General features: G+C 43.3%; 1 protein-coding gene across 6 annotated transcripts in view; it reads left to right on the top strand.

Annotated features, from left to right (window-relative positions):
* The window catches only part of DNAJA3 (DnaJ heat shock protein family (Hsp40) member A3), a 31,076-nt gene continuing 13,682 nt past the window's right edge, over window positions 1-17,394 (top strand). For all 6 annotated transcript variants that reach the window (XR_010934983.1, XM_067706785.1, XM_067706784.1 and 3 more), the window contains exons 1-5: window positions 1-240; window positions 6,111-6,244; window positions 11,934-12,017; window positions 12,822-13,022; window positions 14,026-14,178. Coding sequence is in view for 5 of the 6 variants with exons in the window: in XM_067706785.1 (XP_067562886.1) it covers window positions 30-240; window positions 6,111-6,244; window positions 11,934-12,017; window positions 12,822-13,022; window positions 14,026-14,178 (783 nt within the window). In the remaining variant the exon portion in view is untranslated. The remainder of the gene's footprint in view (window positions 241-6,110; window positions 6,245-11,933; window positions 12,018-12,821; window positions 13,023-14,025; window positions 14,179-17,394) is intronic.

Below are 17,394 nucleotides of genomic sequence, written 5' to 3'. Positions count from 1 at the left end.
TGGCGCAGGCGCAGTGTCCCCGGGCCAAGATGGCGGCGCGGTGCTCTACACGCTGGTTGCTGGTGGCCGTGGGGACTCCGCGGCTGCCGGCTGCAGCGGGGAGGGGGGCTCGGCCGCCCATGGGGGGCGTGGTGGGGGCGTCACTGGGCCGCAGTCTGAGCGTCCCAGCCTTTGCGCCTTCCCTGGGAGCTCGCGGTCCCGGGGCGCTGCTGACATTGAGACCGGGTGTCAGCCTCACAGGTGAGTGCAGGCTCCAGCGCCTGAGTGAGGGGCTCCAAGGCCTGGAAAGGAGTGACTCGCTTTGCTCCGACTACGATGGTAGCGGGGTGGAGCGTGTCTTCTGATCTACATGCAGAATCGCTTGGGGGAGATGGGCCAGCAGTAGGCAGAGAGACCCAAATGGCTACTCAGAGGTGGTAAACGAGGGAGAGCTGCGTGGAGCCTCCGGCGGCGGGGATGAAACGCTCCGCAGCCGTGAACCTTCACCTCTCTGTAAACATTTCTGGAGGCCTCTTTCCGGCCTGCCGCTGCTCTCCTGCCCAATTCCTTTCCCTTCCCTCTACCTTCTAGCCTGTAATGGAAGGGAAGAGGTAACTGCCATTCGGTGAGTACCTGCTCATGGGCTAGCTGGGCACTTTGTGCTTCTTCTTACTTGATGGTAACAACAACCCTGCAAGGTGGGGCTCATCATCCCCATTTTATTTTGTTTTTGTTTTTGTTTTGCGGTAGGCGGGCCTCTCACTGTTGTGGCCTCTCCCGTTGCGGAGCACAGGCTCCGGACGCGCAGGCTCAGCGGCCATGGCTCACGGGCCCAGCCGCTCCGCGGCATGTGGGATCTTCCCGGACCGGGGCACGAACCCGTGTCCCCTGCATCGGCAGGCGGACTCTCAACCACTGCGCCACCAGGGAAGCCCCATCATCCCCATTTTAAAGAGTGGGGAACTGAGGTTCTAGCAGAGGAGTTGACCCGCCCAAGGTCATAAAGTTAGATAAGGAGAGTTGTCCCAAATCCAGAGCTGTTCTTCCATAGCTTACGCTCTCCACCACATGGTGTAAATTGAAGGACATACTGTTTTTTAGAAGTCCCTTTTGATTGACATATATACACTAATATGTATAAAGTAGATAACTAGTAAGAGCCTGCTGTATAAAAAATAAATAAAATTCAAAAATAAAGAAGTTCTTATGTTGGTCATTGATGCAAACTAATATATATTGAGCACTTACTATGCACCAGGCATGGATCATTTCCATGTAATAAACACTGCTATTAATTCTATTTTATAGATTAAAAAATTGAGGCTTAGATGTTAACTTGAAGAATGTCGCAAAGCTAGAAAGTAGTTGAGCCTTGATTCAAAACCTGCTGCTTTCTTAATTGCTGGAGGTGATGTTGAATTAGTATATATTAATCCTTTTAAGTGTTTAGCTATGATGGTTTCTTATGCTGTGTGTTGGGTGACTTCCCTTATAGTGAGATAAGGAAGGAAGGAGGAAACAGTGAACAACCAACGATGTGCCTGGATTGGGCTAGATGTTTGTGTTCCCTAGAATTTGTGCAAATGATATTTAAACTATAAACTTACAAAGATGATTAATTAGAGGATCCTGGCAAGGTAATTTACACAAGGTTTTTTCCTATTGAGATCCAATTTTTAATGCTTACATAAAAGCCAGTAATTAAAGTATCAGTAATTGTTATTACCTTGTACAGTGAACACTACTCCAGTAATGTGTGTGCGACCTGGGTGGATTATTTAATCCTTTTGTGCCTCTTATTCCTTAATTGAAAATGTTTTTATTTACAGGTATTTATTGAGGACTTGTCATATGCTAGGTACTGTTCTAGGTACAGGGGATACAGCAGAGAACAAAGAGATTGGATGTGGTTTTGGTCAGAATGGTCCCTTTTTTTTTTTTTGCGATAGGCGGGCTTCTCACTGTTGTGGCCTCTCCCGTTGCGGAGCACAGGCTCCGGACGCGCAGGCTCAGCGGCCATGGCTCACGGGCCCAGCTGCTCCGCGGCATGTGGGATCTTCCTGGACCGGGGCACGAACCCATGTCCCCTGCATCGGCAGGCGGACTCTCAACCACTGCGCCACCAGGGAAGCCCCAGAATGGTCACATTTTTAAATTCTGTTCCTGCCACCTATATTTCCTCATGGATGGATGGAGCAGTAGTCTGCCCAGGTTTCCTCAGGATTATTTGGATTGATGTCATGCTGTATTTCTCAGTATGAGCAAAAGTGGTCGTTTTTAGGTTTTGCCAACGTTTTCTAATGTCAAGGTTGTTGTGAATAGAATTTGACTACATCTTTGTGCTCAATTACTAATTCCTTAGATACCTATTAAGCTAAATTAGTTCATATCACATTTGCCCAGGTTTGGGAACATTTTTTGATAATTGTGTATGTGTATGTGTGAGAGACAGACAAGCACTAAGTACTGAGCCTGGCATGGGGTGATTACTAAGGAACTGCAGTCAGCTGTCCTTTTCCCCAAGTGAGCCCAGTGCCCACAATGGGCATGTTTTGTAACAGGTGTTGAACACCTGTGAGAGGTGGCATCCTTCAAGGTGCACTGTTACCACATCTAAGGTCATCATCTCAGCTCCCAAACGTTGGTGTGTGATCTCATCTCAAATCCAGCAGTACAGTTAGATGATGTAAAAACAATTTATTTAAAAAATTTATTTATTTATTTATATTTGGCTGCATTGGGTCTTCGTTGCTGTGCGCAGGCTTTCTCTAGTTGCAGCGAGCGGCGATTACTCTTCATTATGGTGTGCAGGCTTCTCATTGCAGTGGCTTCTCTTGTTGTGGAGCACGGGCTCTAGGCTCATGGGCTTCAGTAGTTGTGTCATGTGGGCTCAGTAGTTGTGGCTCGTGGGCTCTAGAGTGCAGGCTCAGTAGTTGTGGTGCACGGGCTTAGTTGCTCTGCGGCATGTGGGATCTTTCTGGACCAGGGATTGAACCCGTGTCTCCTGCATTGGCAGGCGGATTCTTAACCACTGTGCCACCAGGGAGGTCCCTAAAAACAACACTTTAAATCTGACTTTTTCTCCCAGAATGGAAGGTAGTTATTTCACACCTTCTCCCAGAGTGGAAGGTTGGCCATTCTTGGAATGACTTGGAAGCTAATCCTGTTCTGGGTTGTTCTAAAATGGGCAAGACATTTATTGGTCATATCTCGGGGGAAAATATGTCTATTAAGTGAGCTCTTTCTAATCATTGCTAATCATTGATGCCTTTGGGATAATGTCAAGTCATCAAACTTGTGCTAGTTAAATGTACTTGTCTTTATATGCAGTTGTGCACATTACTGTCTCCCATTCTAACCCAAGCCTGAGTTCTCTTCTCATGATGTAGAAGCTGCAGCTTCCAGAACCTTTGCCACTACCAGCCTCTGCCTTCTGGATTGGAAGGGGTGGGGGAAACAGGCAGGATAAGTCAAGGTAACCCCTCAGTCCTGGAGTGAAGCGGGGGTTGAGTATGGGAGCACTGAGAAACTAGCTCTGCTGTTTTTCTCAGATCTGACCAGGTAAAGACGACAGTGGTCTCTCCCTCTCCCACACTGTCTACTTTTCATATTCCAGGAAATCTAGGGTGCAGCAACAGAAAACAAGTATGGAGGATACTGAAAATACGGATTTACTTTCTGCTTCTGATTTTATCATTCGTTCTGACCATTCCTACTTATTCTCCTGATTTTCCTTTTTCTTGACCCCTTCCTGGATATGCTCCACACCCTGGGTTGTCTTTTGTGCATACATGAATTTTAAGTTGTCTCCCAATCCTTGTTGTTGTTGTTTGAGAGCTCTTTCTCATGCAAATCTGAACAGTTCTCTGTTTAATGCTTGCAGTGGCTCCCTATTGCCCTCAGGATAAAATCCAGACTCCTTAGCATACTCAAAGGCCCTTCTGTTTATTCCTAGGCCCTATTAATTATCATCCTCATCAACATCTGTAACCACCCCTCTACCACCACCACCACCACCACCACCACCACCACCACCACCACCACACACACACACACACACACACACACATACACACACACACACACACACTCGAATCTCTAGTTATATCATAGTACCTGCAGTTACACAAGCACTTTCTCTCTCCAAACCAAAGGTGATCATATGATGTAGTTGCTGAATGGAGCACTTTTGAAAGCAAAAGGGGATGCTATTGCAAACGGTGCCAGGACTACAGGCATAAATCTGGATGGATTCCAGCCCTCCTTAGCTGAGCTAATTTCTGCAGCTTAACAGCAAGTGCCTTAGAAGACCTCTGAATTTCTGAGATTGGGTTTACTGGTTCTCACCTGGGGATGATTTTACCCTCCAGGAGACATCTGGCAACATCTGCAGTTTTAGTTACCAGTTTGGGGTTGGGGGGTGCTACTGATAACTAGTCGGCCAGGGATGCTGCTAACACATCCTACAATAAATACATAGGTATGTTAGGCTATAAATAGATAACATAGGGCTGCCATAACTAAGTACCACAGACTAAGTGGCTTAAAAAAATAGAAAATTATTTTTTCACAGTTCGGGAAGCTATAAAATTCCAAGATCAATGTTTTGGTAGGGTTGTCTTTAAAGACCCCCATCTCCAAATACAGTCATGTTCTGCAGTGCTGGGGGTTAGGACTTCAACATGTGAATTTGGGAGGGAGGACCCAATTCAGCCCATAACAGCCCCCCCACCTCCCCCTCCCACGAGGAACCTGATCCCGTTGTCAACAGTGTGGAGGCTGAGAGACTCTGGCTAGGTGACCCTTTTGTGTATTCTTACTCTGTGTCCCTGTGTGCTCATATCACTTCACACACTGCCTCCCACACACCCCTGCTGGGCGGTAAGCTCCTCGAGGGCATTGGCTTAGACTTGTATCCTCATTGCCTAGTACAGTATTAAGATCGTGCTGTGTCTCCTGCGAGGAGCCCAGTGCCTGGCAGGCATGTTTGCTGAATGAATGAGTGGTGAATCTAGAAGCTTCTCCTTGGCAGGGGAACCTTTGACTTAAAAACCTGGAGCTGCCTCATGATCCTCATTCTCTTTTGTGGCCCTGCCCTCTCTTTTGCAATAACTTGGCCCCTTCTGCTCCCATCCCTGCGCTCCCCATCTTCAGTTGTCACAGGATAGGTTGGGGGTTAGGAGGCAGGTTGTAGAGCAGCTCTCCCCCCTTCACTTGGTGACAGTCCAGTTGGCTCGCTGCTCCATACAGAGGGCAGTTGAGTCGATGTGTCTGTCAGCCTTTCCTCCCAGCTTCTGATGCAGGAGGCCTGAAAGGAGGGCAGGGCATGGGGGCGGGGCTACCATGTGCTTTGATCCCTTTTGGGTTGTCTGCTCTGGGGTAAACAGAGGTTCTGGCACAGGGCCGTTTAACCTTGTGTGTCTATATATATGTATTGTTTTTAGGGGAGGGGTCGATGCTTTCAAAGAGATCTGTGACTCTAAAGACCAAGAACCATTTATTTAGCACAGTGGTTCTCAAATTGAGTGTGCCACAGAATCATCAGCTGGAGGGCTTGTTAGACACAGCTTGCTGGACCCCACCTCCAGAGTTTTGGATTCAGGTTTGGGTGGGGCCTGAGAATTTACATTTCCAGCAAGCTGATGATGATGCTGGTCCAGGGACCACACTCTGAAAACCACCCCATAAGAAGATATCCAAGGTTGCATGGTGGAGAGAAAGAACCCGGGAGTCGTTAAGCTTTAAGTGAGACAAGGCCTATGTGAACACTTGGCATATGGTGGGTGCTCGGCCAGCTGTAACAGGAGAGCTTTGTTCCTTTTCAGTCATCCCCAGGTGCAGCCCCCATCTGGGGGTGGTTCCTTTAGAGGTATAATGAGGCTACAGCCCTAGTGTAATCCAGCAGAATCAGCCCCACCCAGCACTTTTTTTTTTGTAGACTCCGTTTACAGTGGCTTTAGCTGTTTTTGAAGTGCAGTGAGTTTGGTCCCCAGTGGGCTTGGAGGAGAAGAGGCCCTAAAGCTGTGACCTCTTTGCTCCTTCACAGGTATAGCCTGGCTGGTTGTTTGCTCACAATTTCCTTTTGTTGAGTACATTCCCAGAGTGATTTTCTTTCCTTTTTTCTTTTTTAGGAGTAAAAAGTTACCCTTTTCTTTGTACTGCCTCCTTCCACACGAGCGCCCCTTTGGCCAAAGAGGATTATTACCAGATATTAGGAGTGCCCCGAAGTGCCAGCCAGAAGGAGATCAAGAAAGCTTATTACCAGGTCTGTATGGAAGATTTTACAGACGAGACTGCAGAAGGGATGCTGTGGATATAGTGTGACCCTGACGGGTGCAGTGTGTGTGCCCGTACCTGTTGGTTGTGTGCAGCCGAGAGTGTGGAATGAGATGGTAAAGATGGGCTCTGCTGAACCATGTTCCTCAAGTGCGTGAGGCCACACTGGTTAATGCTGTAGAAAAAAGGAGAGTCAGAACCAGAGATTAAAAAAAAAAATCTTGGGCTTCCCTGGTGGCGCAGTGGTTGGGGGTCCGCCTGCCGATGCGGGGGACGCGGGTTCGTGTCCCGGTCCGGGGGGATCCCGCATGCCGTGGAGTGACTGGGGCCGTGAGCCATGGCCACTGAGCCTGCACGTCCGGAGCCTGTGCTCTGCAATGAGAGAGGCCGCGGCGGTGAGGGGCCTGCGTACCGCAAAAAAAAAAAAAAATCTTTTTCCAGGGCTGTTTTTGTACTTAAATCTCTTCTGTATCTTCTGAGTCAGTAGGTGTGCTGCTCTAAGTTTTAGGTACTCATTCTTTGCATTTGGATAAAAGTTTATGGGTTTAGAATTATTTCATTTTTTTAACCCATCATCCATATCCCGGAATGTATTGGGCTGATTGGTAAAGTGGCATGTGAGTTATCTAGACCTGTGGTTTCCAGGCTTTTGCTCTGATGAACACAATCAAAATAAAAAAAAAAATTAAAGACCAAGGGCGCCGATGTAGGAATGCTAGCTTTTGTATTTTGCCTAATATAGGTGTTAAAAATAATCAAGTACAATCTATTAATGTCATTTGATGAAAGAAAGAGCACTTTAACACCATAAACATAGGAAAGCCATATCAGAATAAAGAAGATTAAAAAAATTTTTTAACATCTTTAATGGAGTATAATTGCTTTACAGTGGTGTGTTAGTTTCTGCTTTATAACAAAGTGAATCAGTTATACATATACATATGTTCCCATCTCTTCAAGAAGATTAAAATTTAATAAAATTAATAAATTAAATACAATTTAAATTTTAAAAATTACTGGGAGTTCCCTGGTGGTCTGGTGGTTAGGATTCGGCACTTTCTCTGCTGTGGCCTGGGTTCGGTCCCTGGTTGGGGAACTGAGATCCCGCAAGCTGAGCGGCGTGGCCAAAAAGAAAAAAAACTTTTTTTAAAGCCAAATACTGATCAAGACCAGACCTTATAGCTTGGATAGCTACTTTCTTCTCTTACTTTTTTTTTTTTTTAAGGGTGCAGTTCACTGGTTTATAGTATATTCACAGAATTGTATAACCATCACTACAATCAATTTTAAAACATTTTCATATCTCAAAAAGAAACCCCACACCATAAGCCCTTATTCCCCATTCTCCTCTGCCCTTGAAATTGCTAACCTACTTTCTGTCTCTATAGATTTACCTATTCTGGACACTTCATAGAAATGAAATCATGTGATATGTGGACTTTTGTGACTGGTTTGTTTTACTTTATTTTTTATTTTTCTGGCCACGCCATGTGGCATGTGGGATCTTAGTTCCCTGATCTGGGATCTAACCTGCACCCCCTGCAGTGGAAGCGTGGAGTCTTAACCACTGGACTGCCATGGAAGTCCCGTGGTTTCTTTTACTTTAGAATAATGTTTTCCAGGTTCATCCATGTTGTAACATGCAGCAGTACTTCATTCCTTTTAGTGGTCAAATAATATTCCATTGCATGGATATACTGTGTTTTATTTATCTATTCATCATTTGATGGATATTTGGATTGTTTCCACCTTTTTGTTATTATGAGTAGTGCTGCTATGAACATTCCTCTGTAAGTTTTGTGTAGACTTATACTTTCATTTCTCTGGGGTATATACATATACCTAGGAGCAGACTTGCTGGGTCAATTCATAGCAATTCCGATTGCCATGTTTAACATTTTGAGGAACAGCCAGGCTATTTCTTTTTTTTCTTTTATTGAAATATAGTTGATTTACACTGTTGTTAGTTTCAGGTGTACAGCAAAGTGATTCAGTTATACATAAATATATATATCTATTCTTTTTCAGATTCTTTTCCCTTACAGGTTATTACAAAATATTGAGTATAGTTCCCTGTGCTATACAGTAGGTCCTTATTAGTTATCTATTTTATATATAGTAGTGTGTATATGTTAATCCCAAACTCGTAATTTATCCCTCCCTCTCCCCTTTCCCCTTTGGTAACCATAAGTTTGTTTTCTATGTCTGTGAGTCTACTTCTGTTTTGTAGATAAGTTCATTTGTATCTTTTTTTTTAGATTCCACATATAGGTGATATCATGTGTTATTTGTCTTTCTCTGTCTGACTTACTTCGCCTAGTATGATAATCTCTAAGTCTATCCATGTTGCTGCAAATGGCATTATTTCATTCTCTTTTTATGACTAATATTCCATTATATATATATAAGCCATATCTTCTTTATCCATTCATCTGTCAGTGGACATTTAGGTTGCTTCCATGTCCTGGCTATTGTAAATAGTGCTGCAGTAGACGTTGGGGTTTATGTATCTTTTTGAATTATAGTTTTCTCTGGATATATGCCCAGGAGTGGGATCCCTGGATCATATGGTAACTCTGTTTTTAGTTTTTTAAGAAACCTCCATACTGTTGTCCATAGTGGTTGTACCAATTTACATTCCCACCAGCTGTGTAGGAGGGTTCCTTTTTCTCCACACCTTCTCTAGCATTTATTTTTTGTAGACTTTTTGATGATGGCTATTCTGACCAGTGTGAGATGATACCTTATTGTAGTTTTGATTTTCATTTCTCTAATAATTAGCAACGTTGAGCATTTTTTCATGTGCCTGTTGGCCATCTGTATGACTTCTTTGGAGAAATGTTTATTTGGATCTTCTGCCCATTTTTTGATTGGGCTGTTTGTTTTTTTGATATTGAGCTGTATGAGCTGTTTGTATGTTTTGGAAATTAATCCCTTGTCGGTTGCATCGTTTGCAAATATTTTCTCCCATTCTGTAGGTTGTCTTTTCATTTTGTTTAGTTTCCTTTGCTGTTCAAAAGCTTTTAAGTTTAATTATTTCCCATTTGTAGATTTTTTTTTTCTTTTTTTTTGAGGTACGCGGGCCTCTCACTGTTGTGGCCTCTCCCGTTGTGGAGCACAGGCTCCGGACGCGCAGGCTCAGCGGCCATGGCTCACGGGCCCAGCCGCTCCGCCGCATGTGGGATCTTCCTGGACTGGGGCACGAGCCCGTGTCCCCTGCATAGGCAAGCAGACTCTCAACCACCGCGCTACCAGGGAAGCCCCATTTTTGTTTTTATTTCCATTACTCTAGGAGACAGTTCCAAAATGATATTGCTGCGATTTATGTCAAAAAGTGTTCTGCCTATGTTTTCTTCTAGGAGTTTTATAGTGTCCGGTCTTACATTTAGGACTTTGATCCATTTTGAGTTTATTTTTGTGTATGGTGTTAAAGAATGTTCTAATTTCATTCTTTTACATGTAGCTGCCCAGTTTTCCCAGCACAACTTATTGAAGTCTGTCTTTTCTCCATTGTATATTCTTGCCTCCTTTGTCATAGATTAATTTACCATAGGTGTGTGGGTTTATTTCTAGTGCCAGACTATTTCAAGCAGGCTGCACTGTTTTAGATTTTCACCAGTGGTGTGTGAAGGTTCAAATTTCTCCACATCCTCGCAAACACTTGTTATCTGTCTTTTTGATTCAAGCCACCCTAGTGAGTGTGAAGTGGTATCTCACTGTGGTTTTGATTTGCTTTTCCGTGGTGGCTAATGATGTTAAGCACCTTTTCATGTGATTTTTGGCCATTTGCTGTATGTGTATTAGATCCTTTGCCCATTTTTAAATTGAGATATCTTTTTATTTACTGGGTTGTTAGGGAATGAGGAAAGACTTGGGGATAGGAAGCAGAGATCCTGTCTTGGGATAGTGAATAGTGTGTCTCTTGAGCTGGAAGGTAAGGTACCTGATACAAGGGTGGGAGAAGATTGGAGAGATGGAGCCTGGGGCCAACTTAAGGGGGCATGTGAGGCCCTTAGCAAGTACTAGAGATTTAATTTAAGAGAGAGTAGGGAACCATCCAAGTTTTTAGGTGTGGAAGTAAATAGATCAGGTAAAGCTGTGTAATTTACATTCTTTTTTTTTTTTTTTTTTTTGCGGTACACGGGCCTCTCCCGCTGCAGAGCACAGGCTCCGGACGTGCAGGCTCAGCGGCCGTGGCTCACGGGCCCAGCCGCTCCGCAGCATGTGGCGTCTTCCCGGACCGGGGCATGAACCCGTGTCCCCTGCATTGGCAGACTGTCAACCACTGCGCCACCAGGGAAGCCCTAGCTGTGTAATTTAAAACCGGAAATTTAGAAAGTAGGCTTTATGGAGCAATAACTGGGGTCAGACATTGATAAAAGCTTTTCATGTGTTACATCATTTAATCCTCATGGCAAAAGACTTGGCGAGGTTATGACATGCAGCTGAGGCCACACAGTCAATAAGTGGCATATATAAGACTAAAACACAGGTCTTTCTGACTGCAAAAGGCCTCTCTTCCTTGTGCTGATCTCATGAGTATATCTTGCCCTGGCCTGGAACTAGCCTTGTGGCCCACCGTGATCTACTGCCCTACCTTGAGGGCCCCCTTCTGGCTGAGCACTCAGCCTCCGACGTCCTTCCACGTGCTGGTGTGAGGACCAGCATGTCCAGCAGCAAAGTGAGCAGCCAGTTGCCGGCAGTGGTGGAGCCAGACGTCTCCTGAGTCGCTTTCAGCTTTAGGATTCTGTGCCCTCCTCACCCTCCATCAGGGTGACCCAGACTTGGAAGGCATCAGTAGCTGCAGCAAACATAGTGAACACCTACAAAGGTGTCACACAGCACTGCTAAGCATGGCCAAGAAGAAACCTTCATTTAGAGCTGCTCAGCTCGCCTGTGTGCTCTGGACAGCCAAGGGAGATCTTGTTTTGTTTTTTAATATTTAAATGTGTGTTTTTAGTAGGTAATATATTCCCCTGGTTCAGAAATCAAAAAGTACAAAGGAGTGTACAGTGAGAAGTCTTCCCTCCTTCCCATTCATCCACATCCCTCCTGGAGCAGTCAGTGTTTTCAGCTTAGTGTATGTTCTAACTAATTTATACAACAGATACAGCTATTTATCTATCCAGTTATTTTTCTCTCTTTTTATATAGATGGTAGTCTACCAGATACACTCTTTTGCATCTTTCACAAAGGTGCTCAAGTTCTAAAGAGTTAGTTTTTTTTTTTTTGTTAGAGATTTGTTGTGGTTGAAAAATGTATACACACCTCAGATTTGAAGAGATAGTTTTATTTATTTATTTATTTATTTCTCTTTTCCAAAATTCAGTTTGTCATTTTGTAATAAACTTTTGATCAAATTTGAAAGCTGAACACAATGTGTATGTTCTTAATTCTGGCTGTGCTTTGCTTTTAGTTTGTTTTTATTGAGGTATAATTGACATGTTAGTTTCAGGTGTACAACATAATGACTCAACATTTGCATACACTAAAATGATCATCACAGTAAGTCTAGTTAGAGATGGTTTATTTTAAAGTCTTAAACCTTGTGTTAAGAATTGCTATTGGTTGTAAAGTCTCAGACAACTGCTACAAAGGAGGTGAGGTGTAACTGGTATCTGGGGTTCAGTTTTAGTAATCATCTTGTGTCCATAGTAATTTACCATTTCCTCCCTTAGCTCGCCAAGAAATATCACCCAGACACGAATAAGGATGATCCCAAAGCCAAGGAGAAGTTCTCCCAGCTGGCAGAGGCCTATGAGGTAATGCAGCCCACCGGTGTGTGCAGTCACTGTCATTCCGCTGTATGTGTGCATCAGAGCTCGCTGCCCAGGGCAACCGCTGTGTCAGAAGGTCCAGTGGGAAGGCTGTGTTCCCCACGAGATCACCTCGTTAAAGGAAAAAAAAAAATTCCCAGATCCAAAATTTTCACATTAGATCTAACTTGGAATCTCATCAAAGAACAGGATCCAATAATCTGTGTTAACAGAGCTCCCTCCACTCGGACTTGTAGCTGGGTGTCGGAACTCCTTGTCAGAGTAAACAGTTTTGTGCCTATTTGGTGACCCCTCCCATCCCTAACTTAGGGCATCACTGTCTGGTGGGGATGGTGGGTGTTATAAAAGTAGACCACCACTGCCCTAGAGGAATGTAGAATGTAATCAGGGGGATGAAGCGGACATGAAACAGCCACTGAGCATTGCAGAGTTAAGTGAAAGCGGACCTCCTTCCTGGACTTCGGCCGTGCTGAAGGGGTTCAGGATATGTAGGATATCCTACGTCTGCTCTGTGTGTGTGTTTGTGTGTGTGTGTGCGTGTGCGTGTGCGTGCGCAAGTGTGCGTCCCCCCGACCATTCGAGAATAAGTCGCAGACGTGGTGTCTCTCTATCCCTAAGTACTTCTGTGTGTATTCGCTAAGAACAAGAACATTCTTTTCCATAACTTCAGTACAGCTGTCAAGATTAGGAAATTTTATGTTGATTCAATACCACTGTCTGTGCTTGGTGTGTGTGTCCCTGGACCTTGAGAGACTCAGGAGGACCTGACTGCTGTGCCTTTCACGGTAGGTCCTGAGTGATGAAGTGAAGAGGAAGCAGTATGACACCTATGGCTCTGCTGGCTTCGATCCTGGGGCCGGCAGCTCTGGGCAGAGCTACTGGAAAGGAGGCCCCACTGTTGACCCTGAGGAGCTCTTCAGGAAGATCTTTGGGGAGTTCTCATCCTCCTCTTTTGGAGACTTCCAGAGTGTGTTCCATCAGCCCCAGGAGGTAAGCATCTCATTTTGAAGAATCATTCAAATTTTAGCTGCCAAGTGTGATGCAAACGGATTTTACCAATTCTTTTTCTCAAAGAAAAAGCTAAAGCAGCTTAAATGGGATGATTTGGAGGCAGCCATCTTGGTAGGAAATGGTTCCAGTATTTGAAAAATCATATAATAATGTGTACATACAGTTTTACTATATTCTTACAGTTGCTTAATCCAGCAACACCTAAGGCTCTCAGAGTCCATAGTTAGAGTGTGAATATTTTATCTAGAGCCTGCCTCATTATTCTAGGAGAGCTCAATCCATAGGGAGCTACTGCCAGTCCTGCCTCTTCCATATTTATGTCTTGTTTCAGACATTATCAGAATTGAAGAGAGAGGGGAGTTGTTTTATGATGTGAGTTATGATTTTGGATCGTTTGAGTTGTTAGTAAGGACCATGTACAAATATTTTCTGTGAGCATTTTCAGTTTGTTGAAAAGCACATTTTCACTTAAATATTATCTCTTAAAAATTCTGAGGACTAGGGCAGAATCAGTTGAGTCCCATCTATTCTTGCTTGATAAAGTACAAGTAAGTTAAAAAGTAAAGTAACTAGGGGAACAGATGAATTGGTGGAGCATAGGATTTTTAGGGCAGTGAAAATACTTTGCATGAAACTATGGTGAGGATACATGTTATTATACATTTGTTCAGACCCATAGAATATCCAAAACCAAGAGTGAACCCTAATGTAAACTGTGGGCTTTGGATGATTATGTTGTGTCAATGTAGGTTTGTCCTTGATAAAATAAATACAGTTCTGGTGAGTGATGTTGATAACAGGGGATGCTGTGCATGTGTGGGGGCAAAGGTATGTGGGAAATCTCTATACCTCCTTCTCAATTTTGTAAACCTAAAACTGCTTTAAAAAATAAAGTCTTTAAAAGAAAAAGTAACTGTAAACTGCTGGGCAGTGCTCTCCCTTACTTTAAGAGAGATAACAGGCGGTCCCTTGATTTCTTTAGTACATCATGGAGTTGACATTCAATCAAGCTGCCAAGGGTGTCAACAAGGAGTTCACCGTGAACATCACTGATACCTGTGAGCGGTGTGATGGCAAAGGGAACGAGCCCGGCACCAAGATGCAGCACTGCCACTACTGCGGTGGCTCCGGCATGGTGAGCGTGAGGCCGAGGCCCTGGCCTCCCACCTCTTGCCCTCTTCCTGCTCCCCTCCACCACTCCTCTTTTCTGTGCTCCAATGGACCTAGGGCTTTGAGAGCTCATAACTAGGTGGGACTGTTTTATCTAGAATCTTCTGCATTTTCCCAGGAGTGCTCTGTCCTAATTAACAATACAGAAGAAGCAATGAAACTCTGCTGTCTTCTCTGAAAATACATTGTGGGGTATTTTGGTAATTTGAACCTGGGGTAGGGGAGGGGGACTCAAATTTTGCTTGAAGTGTGATCATTTTTTTCTTTTTGGTAAGTTTCAGGCATAACTCAAACTTATAGAATAGTATGAAGAACCACTCCCTTACTCCTTCTACCCAGCTTCACCAATTGTTAACATTTTGTCCCATTTGCTTTGTCATTTGTGGTGTGTACATATGTGTGTGTGTGTGTGTGTGTGTGTGTGTGTGTGTGTGTATTTTTTTTTTTTTTTGGCTGCGCGGGCTCTTTGTTGTGGCACATGGGCTTCTCTAGTTGCAGCGTTTGGGCTCTAGAGTGCACAGGCTCAGTAGTTGCAGCACACGAACTTAGTTGTGGTTTGTGGGATCTTAGTTCCCCAACCAGTGTTCGAACCTGGGCCCCCTGCATTGGGAGTGTGGAGTCTTAACCAGTGGACCACCAGGGAAGTCCCTATGGTATATATTTGCTAAGAGCAAGAATATTCTTTTACGTAACCACAGTAAGTTGTCAAAATCAGGAAGTTTAATGTTGATACAATACCATTATCTGTACAATTCAGATTTTTTCAGTTGTCCTTATAATGTTCTTTTTTTCCACAAGCCCAGTATCCAGTCTGTGATCTTGCATAGTATCTGGTTGTCATATCTTTTGTCTCCTTTAATCGGGAATGACTTCTCAGTCTTTCTTTTATGACAACTGACATTTTTTAGGATTACAGACCTGCTTTGTAGGATGTCCCTCATTTAGGTCATCTGATGTTTTATCCTGATAAAATTCAGATTATGCATTTTTTGCAGAAACACCAGACATGTAGTGCCCTTTTCATGGATCATTGCAGGAGTCATGAGGTGTCAGTTTGTCTCATTAGTGGTGATGTTACATTTGTTCACAATCAGTTAAGGTAGTGTCCACCGGGTTTCTTCATTATAAAGTTTATTATTTTTCCCATTGAAATTAACAAGGAAGTTGTGAGGTACCTTGACACTATATAAATATCCTGTTCCTCATCAAACTTATACCCAATAGTTACAGCATCCATGGATCAGTCTTGCCTAAATCAGGGATTATTGTGACTGTTGCTAAATGGTGATTTTCTTTTTTGATTTTTAAGGGTTTTTTGGAATTTTTGAATTTTATTTATTTTTTTATATAGCACATTGTTATTAGTTATCTTTTTTATACATATTAGTGTATATATGTCAATCCCAATCTCCCTAAATGGTGCTTTTCTGATTGCAACATCCCTTCTTTGTTTATTGTCATTCTACTGAAAGGAAGAGCTTTTTCTTCTCCATTTATTTATTCATTCTTTCATTCATATCAGTATGAACTCATGGATTCTTATTTTATTCACTGAGCTGTCATTAGTATTACTTACTTTGATGCTCAAACTGTCCCTGACTTGGCCTGTGGAAGTGTCTTCTGGCTGGCTCCTGTATTCTTTTGATGTGTCCCCATCATTCCACTGCGCCACCAGGGAAGTCCCTGCCTCAGTCTTCTTATGGCCACGGTATTCCTTTATATGGACACATCACCGTTTGTTTAGGCAGGCCCCTGTTGCTGGATGCCTAGGTGGTTCTTATTTTTTTCATGTTATAGACAACGGATACCTTTGAATAGTGTCATTCCTCATATTCATTTTTTGAATATACAGGTATCTATTACGTGTGAAGTAGAATATCTTTTCTAAGATTTGAGAGCCTTTGTTTTTTTGCATGTATTCCATCTTTTGTCCTTCTTTGTATTGAGTAATTGGTCTTTTTCTTATTCATTTGTAGAAGCCCTTTATAAATTAATTGAATTAGTCCTTTGCCAATGATTTTAGTTGTATTTGTCTTTTGACTTTGAATATATTTTTGCCTATTTGTATATAATTTTCAACGTTCAGAATCATACATGCAATTTTTCCCTTTTTTCATTTATTATAATGAAAGCATTTTTCCATATCTTTGAATATTTTTAAACATTCTTTTTGATGGCTAAATAATAGTCCACTGATGGGTGTGCCCAGAGTTACCTGTAAATACTCCTACAGCTTAGTCTGAGAAAGTGAAGTTGTGCTTAAATTCCTCTAGAGGGCGCTCTTGGAGAGGATGAGGATTCCTGTGGTTACAGTTTTGTGAGTTGAGTTGCTGCCACTTGTTACAGATACTTTTTATTTTATTTTTTATTTTATTTCATTTTTGGCTGCGCCAGGCAGCTTATGGGATCTTAATTCCCCAACCAGGGATTGAACCCGGGCCCTCGGCAGTGAAAGCTCCGTGTCCTAACCACTGGACTGCCAGGGAATTCCCTACAGATACTTTTTATTGATCCTAATTCCCTCTCACGTCTAAGGTCCTTTCTCCAAGGCCATGAATTGCTATGACTTTCTTTTTTCACATTTCTTAGGTGAACATTGAGATAAGACAAGCTGAAGTGTATTTCTCTCAAAATGTAATGTTTGAGATTGGGGAAAAAAATTTGCAAGACATAGCTAAAGGATTAGTATTCCTAATATGTAAAGGGCTCTTTCAGAATATTGAGAAAAAGACTAACAGCTCATTAGAAAAACAGGTCAAGGTGAGAAGAGGAAATGCAAGTGACCAGCAAATGTTTCTTGCTGGCGATCAGGGAAGTGCAGGTGGAGCCAAGGAGATGCCTGAAGTTCGCCACACATTTCAGAGATGGGTTCAGGCCCTGCTGACAGGCTTGTGGGACGTGGCACTCGTGTGCACTGATGGTGGATGTGGAAACCACCCTGGCCACAGCTGCAGTGGCTGTTCACCTGCACATATGCCTCTCTCTGTGCGTATGTAGCCTATAGATCACACCTGGAAAATAGCACATGTACAGGGTGTCCCTTGGAGCCTGTGTGTAATAAGAAAGGACTGGACAGCCTCAGTGACCACCAGGAGTGAGTTGTCTGAAAAATACACTGATGAGGAGTGCTCTCTGAGATTATTAAATTGTTAAAAACAAAATAGCAAAAGCCACAGAACTG

This window comes from Pseudorca crassidens, chromosome 15 (assembly GCF_039906515.1).
Source record: "Pseudorca crassidens isolate mPseCra1 chromosome 15, mPseCra1.hap1, whole genome shotgun sequence".
Taxonomy (NCBI): Eukaryota; Metazoa; Chordata; class Mammalia; order Artiodactyla; family Delphinidae; genus Pseudorca; species Pseudorca crassidens.
This window is presented reverse-complemented; position numbering and strand designations above follow the sequence as displayed.